The sequence below is a fragment of the Meleagris gallopavo genome, chromosome 13 (genome assembly GCF_000146605.3).
Source record: "Meleagris gallopavo isolate NT-WF06-2002-E0010 breed Aviagen turkey brand Nicholas breeding stock chromosome 13, Turkey_5.1, whole genome shotgun sequence".
In the NCBI taxonomy this organism is placed as follows: domain Eukaryota; kingdom Metazoa; phylum Chordata; class Aves; order Galliformes; family Phasianidae; genus Meleagris; species Meleagris gallopavo.
The window spans coordinates 11,109,612-11,115,532 of NC_015023.2; the positions used below are offsets into that span (position 1 = coordinate 11,109,612).

Consider the following 5,921-nt stretch of genomic DNA (forward strand, 5'->3'; position numbering starts at 1 on the left):
GCGGGTCTCGCTGAGCCCGGCTTGACCTTTACCCCGCAGCACGTGGGTAGCAGCTTCTGCAGAGCTTGCAGAAATTGGGGCCGGAATTCGGGAAGCGCAGCGGGGCTCGCGTCCGCAGCAACGTGCGTCCCGTGAACCCAGCGAGGCAGAGGCGGGCTCTCCTTCCCTAGGGCATCTGTGTGCCCTGGGGCACCCGCTGTCCTTGTGCCCTACCCCGCCGTCTTCTCTAACAGAGGCTGCAGGGCTACAGGAGGATCCTCGGCAGCCTCGCGTTCTCCTGCAGCCCTTTCTAGCGGTGACAGCCTGGCTGTTCGCTGTCGCCAAACCCGATGGAGCCAACGCTGCCCCACGGCATTCGGCTGACCCCGGTGCAGGAGCGCTAGCAGGACACAGCGCTGGGAGGAGCGGACCCTGCCGGCAGGAGGATGGCTCAGGCCGCCGGGAGCATCAACACCGACTACAGGGACTGGGAATGGAGCGCCGATGCCGGGGAACGGGCCAGGCTTCTGCAGAGCCCCAGTGTGGAAGCGGTGCCGAAGAGCGAGGAGAACCAAGGGAACGGAGCCGGGGCCACGTCGGCGCTGGGCGCGGTGTTCATCGTGGTGAATGCTGCTCTTGGGGCCGGGCTGCTCAACTTCCCCGCTGCCTTCAACATGGCTGGCGGCGTGGCTGCGGGCATTGCGCTGCAGATGGTGAGAGCTGGGGTGGGACAGCCCTCGTCCCACGTCTGGAGGGGCTGGGGGGGAGTGTGGAGCTCCGTGTAGGGGCCGCGGGGAGGAGGAGATCCGGGTGGAAGTCCCCCAGGTGAAGCAGAGGTTCGGACCTCTGAGGGGCAGCAGGGATGTTGTATGGGGTGGATTTGGGAACGTGGGCTTGCTGCTGCCTCACTTTGTCCCCTCCCTGCTCTCCCTTACCCCAGTGCATGCTGATCTTCATCATTGGAGGACTGGTGATCCTGGCGTACTGCTCGCAGGCCAGCAATGAACGGACGTACCAAGAGGTGGTGTGGGCGGTGTGTGGGAAGGTGCCAGGTGTGCTGTGTGAGGTGGCCATCGCCGTTTACACCTTTGGCACCTGCATCGCTTTCCTCATCATCATCGGAGACCAAGAGGACAAGAGTGAGTGGCCCAAGGAGCAATGGGTTGCATCCCTCCTTCTGGAAAGGGGAAAGGATGTGATCCTTTGGGTAGATGTGGCGCTGAGCAACGCGGTTGGGGGGATGGATTGGGGTTGGACGTGGTGATCTTAGTGGTCTTCTCCAACCGAAATGATTCTGTGATTCTATGGCCTATCTGTGCCCACAGTCATTGCTGCTCTGGTGACAGAGCCTGAGGAAGCAGGGAGCACCCGCTGGTACACGGACCGCAAGTTCACCATCAGCATCACTGCCTTCCTCCTCATCCTACCCCTCTCCATCCCCAAGGAGATCGGCTTCCAGAAATATGCCAGGTGGGTAGGAGAGCCCTGCAGGGCTGGGGGGGTGGTCTGGGGAGAGTGAGTGACAGCACCTGGTGTCCTGCTTGAGGGAAGAGAAGAACGGGGATCATCCTGGTTGGAGGGGTTGGGATGGCCCAGGCTGTGCAGGCAGAGGGATGGGGCTGGAAATGTTGGGAGGAGACCCTCAGACATCCTCGGAGCTGGGAGGCAGGATGCTGATGGCTTGCTGTCCCCTCCTGCAGCTCTCTGAGTGTGATTGGCACGTGGTATGTCACCGCAGTCATCATCATCAAGTACATCTGGCCTGACAAGGAGCTTGTGCCTGTGGAGATTCCTACCAGGTGCGTGCAAGAGATGTGATGCTGATGGTCTCAGCTGGATTTCCAGTCCTCCAGCACAGGATTTGAGGAGAACAATTCACTTTTAGCTTTGCTACAGCTGCATCAAACCCCAGAAAGGAGAGATCTGGGTCTCCTTTGGGGTGATTTTTGGTTATTTCCTTTGCCCGCGTGGCTTTCCTTTCATTCACAGTTTGGGACTATTTCTGGACCCAGGGTGGGCAGGCATGGCTGACCCAGGGATTTTAGGGCAGAGCAGAGTTAAGATCAGTTTTTTTCACTGCCCAAATGGATCCTTACATTTATTTTTTAGCAACTCTTTTTTTTTGATCCCGGGAAAACCTTTATCCATGCAAAAGCTCTGTCCCAGGTGGGAGCAATTGGTGGCTAAGCTGGGGGCAGGTCAGCAGAGGAACAAGCAGTTCCCACATGCCCCTGCTCTGACCGGTGGCCGTTTCTCTCCCCAGCCCCTCCACCTGGATGGCCGTGTTCAACGCCATGCCCACCATCTGCTTTGGATTCCAGGTAGCTTTGAGCAGCACATGGGACTTGCGCATCTCCCTGCTGCTCCGGCTCATCCCATAACGTGTTCCCTTGCTCTTTTCATGTCTCTGGCAGTGCCACGTGAGCAGCGTGCCTGTCTTTAACAGCATGAAGCAGCCGGAGGTGAAGACGTGGGGAGCAGTGGTGACAGCAGCCATGGTGATCGCTCTCTTTGTCTATACTGGCACTGGTAAGCGATGGGACCCCATGGTGGCTTGCGTGGTCCTTGGAGGAGCTGTGAGCTCCTGGGGACAGACGCTCTGGTCAGCAGAGGTACCTTGAACGCACATCCAGGAGGGTCTTTCCCTGACCCCGCTGAGCGTGCCCTTCCCTGGCAGGTGTCTGTGGCTTCCTGACCTTTGGGGCCAGCGTGGACCAGGATGTGTTGCTTTCCTACCCCTCCAATGACATCCCCGTCGCCCTCGCTCGGGCCTTCATCATCCTGTGCGTGCTGACATCCTACCCCATCCTGCACTTCTGCGGCCGGTGAGTGAGCAGAGGCAGTGGGGCTGGCGCAGGCAGGGGGGCACTGCTGGAAACCCTCCTTCCTTCCCATGGCTCTGTGCCCACAGGGCTGTTCTGGAAGGCCTCTGGCTCCGCTACACCGGAGTGACGGTGGAGGAGGACGTGGTTCGGGAGCGGAGGAGACGCCTGCTGCAGACCATTAGTTGGTTCCTCCTGACTCTCCTCCTGGCTCTGTTCATCCCTGATATTGGCAAAGTCATCTCTGTCATCGGAGGCTTGGCCGCCTGCTTCATCTTTGTCTTCCCAGGTACATCCTGGGATGCTCTGTGGTCAGTGGAGGTCTCAAGGCTATGTATTGCAAAGAGGGAGAGGGTGGGATGAGAACATAGGAGCTAGGAGACCTTCAGAGAAAGAGGTCCAACTGGTTTTGACTGCTGTCTCTACTCCAGAACTGGGAGTGTGGGAGAAGCAGCGGGCTAGGTGAGAACGGGCTGAAGGAAAACTATCTCATCGGGCAGCAGCATGCTCTGCCCCTTTCCAGAGCAAGCTGGGAGGTGGCTGGGGTTGGGCTGTAGCACATCCCCGGTGAGCTGAAAGAAGGCAAAGAGAAACAGGAGAGGACGTGTCCACCCTGCCCTTGCCTCAGTGGAGCTCAGTTCAGCTCCCTGGTCTGCAAGGCATCCGCTCTGTCCTTGTCTGGGTTTAATGTGCCTCCTGTCCCTCTCAGGGCTCTGCCTGATTCAAGCCAAACTCTCCGAGATCCAAGAAACCAGAGCAGTCAGGTAACGAGCTTCCCCTCTCCCTGCTTTCCCTGTGGGATTTGGGCATAAAGGTCTCCTCTAAGTGCGCTCCATCCTTGTGCATCCGCAGCTGGTGGGCCCAGGTCGGCTACGGGGTATTCATGGTCACCCTTGGAGCCTTCATCTTCGGACAGACCACTGCCAACGCCATCTTCGTGGATCTCGCAGCCTGACCCCTTCTCCAGGCAGGACCCTGCTGCTGCTGAGGGGAAGTAGATTTCCCATCAGACTGAGGGGGAGCAGGGAGAAAACATTTTAGCATATTGGGAACGTCCAAGAGGAGTGTTGAAACGCAGGGCTTCACTGTAAGAGCCCTGCAGGGACTTGTGTCTTGTTGTCTTAACACACCAGGCAGTCAGGCTTGCCTTCTCAGTCCTGACTCCCTGGTGACGGAGGAGAACCCCACTCACTCCGTGCTGACGTCCAGGTCAAATCCTTTCTGCCCCTCTGGGGTGGGCTTCACTAAGGGATCCCGTTTGAGTTTGCACAGGAAAGCGCACTGCTTCCCTCAGTGCTGGGGGAACTTCTTTCCAGCACTTTCACAGCTTGAAGTCATAGCATTGGAGGGAGGCAGCGTGTCTTGTTTAAAGGGAACTAGGGACAGTGCTTTAATTTATAGTAGGTGAGAGTGTGCTGCGATCAGAGCATAAAACAAATGGTGCACCTGGAGAAAGGGAGAAAGCAAAGGGAGCTCTGCCTCGCTGAGCAGCACTGGGACGATGGGTCCCGGCTGATTCCCATCACCTCAAAGTGAGTGAGTTTTACTGTCATGAGCAGAGCAATTCCTCCACCACCTTAAACCCATTAGCTTAGACAGTGAGACCTCCTCTGTCCTCTTCTGTGTCTGTGTTTGGCTTTAAGTTTGCTTTCCTGTGGCTCGTCTTGCCTACCTGCTGTTCTGCCCTAGTGCTAGCAGGCGTTTTCCCTCCCATTTTCCTCTGAGCAGGCTGCACTTGCTGTTAGGAAGTGGGAATGTCGCATTAAGCCTGATTTTAACTTGCCATTTGTGGGAGGGGGATTGGGAAGACCACAGGAGCAAAGTTTACATTGCCATCCCCAGCCTCGGGGCTGGCAGACTCACTGGAGAAGGTGCTGTGAACTGGATCTGCCTACTGGAAACACTATGCTAGAACCAAGCTCTTAGTCTCAAATCCTGTTCTTCTGGAGTGCGTGGCCAAGGAGTGGGCCAGGTGTAGGTCTTAAGGGACGCTCTGGGGATAAAGCAGGCAGTATGAATCCATTCTATATTGTTCCCACTATTGTTCTCATTTGTGCTGTGGCTGGTGCTGTTCTGGGATGTCCCTCCTTAGCCTTTCCCAATAGTTTCATTTATGCTTCTTGGTTGTTTCTTTGGGTGTAGAAGTTCCCCAGTTGCAGATGAGGATTGGGGCAGTTAAATCTCAGCAGCCAACTGCTCTTGTTGAGACTTTAAGGTCCCTTGGTCTTTGGTTTCTAAATTCCCAGGCAGGAAGAGATTGATGTTCACGTATCTTCATGTACGGTCTCGAAGCAGTACTTGGCAGACATGAGACGTGGCCCAGCCTGTGACAGTGGGAAGATGAATGTGACACGTTGATGCAGTCCTTGCCATGTTCCTTTCCCTGTGACCAGCCAGCAGTGGGTGGGAGGACGGCCCGTGGTACAGCTTGCTGGTGTCATTCGTCCTCTCCCTACAGTGCTTGTGGTGTATGGGTGTGCTCTGACAAAAGGTGGCTTCAGCCTGGCTCTCACATTCCGCAGCTCCCAGGCGGTGCTGGCACAGCTCTGGGAAGGGCTTTTCACTTAAATGCACATTTCTTTCCAGAATCTGCTCTGAAATTTGAATGCTCCCCACCTTCCCCCATCTCTCTGAGGTGCGATGGGGAAATCCAGACAGAAAATGAGAAGGAAAGCCCAAATAAATTGTTGAGGGGACTGTGTGAAGTATTGTGTCCCTCCAGTCTCTTCCAGGATAGCTCCAGCCTCTGCACCTTCTGCTTTTCACATGAAAAGGCTCCAGCAAACCTGTTTGCATCACCGCCGTGTGCTCACCTGGGAACAGAGGAGTGCTGTCAGTGTGCTGGGCTCTCCAGAAATGAGGCCATGTTTCAGGGAATACGAAGCATGCAGTTATGTGAGCATACCACCAGCCTGCTTTCCCAGAACGAGAACAAGAGATGGAAGGAGCCAGAGCCTGGGCTTAGTGGGTGTTGTGTCTAAACACAGTCCATCTGTGCTGCACGTGGGAGCAAGGACATCACAGGCACAGGCTGTCTCCAAGCCCCTTCTGGCTCGGGCTTTCTTGTCCATACTTCCCTTTCTTCCCCCTTTCTTTCTTCCCCTTTTTCTCCTCTTCTTC

At 56.2% G+C, this 5,921-nt stretch overlaps 1 protein-coding gene across 2 annotated transcripts; it reads left to right on the forward strand.

Annotated features, from left to right (window-relative positions):
* Positions 1-35: 35 nt before the first annotated feature.
* On the forward strand, positions 36-5,506 carry SLC38A7 (solute carrier family 38 member 7). Of its 2 annotated transcripts, XM_010717895.3 has the most exons (10): positions 44-692; positions 920-1,118; positions 1,305-1,449; positions 1,680-1,778; positions 2,243-2,300; positions 2,394-2,508; positions 2,657-2,804; positions 2,891-3,090; positions 3,511-3,565; positions 3,654-5,506. In XM_010717895.3, the coding sequence occupies exons 1-10, from the start codon at positions 426-428 to the stop codon at positions 3,754-3,756; spliced, it is 1,389 nt and encodes a 462-aa protein (XP_010716197.1). In that variant the 5' UTR covers positions 44-425; the 3' UTR covers positions 3,757-5,506. The 2 variants fall into 2 exon arrangements, with proteins under 2 accessions (XP_031411311.1, XP_010716197.1); XM_031555451.1 differs by lacking the exons at positions 2,657-2,804; positions 2,891-3,090; positions 3,511-3,565 and having other exon boundaries at positions 36-692.
* Positions 5,507-5,921: the final 415 nt, after the last annotated feature.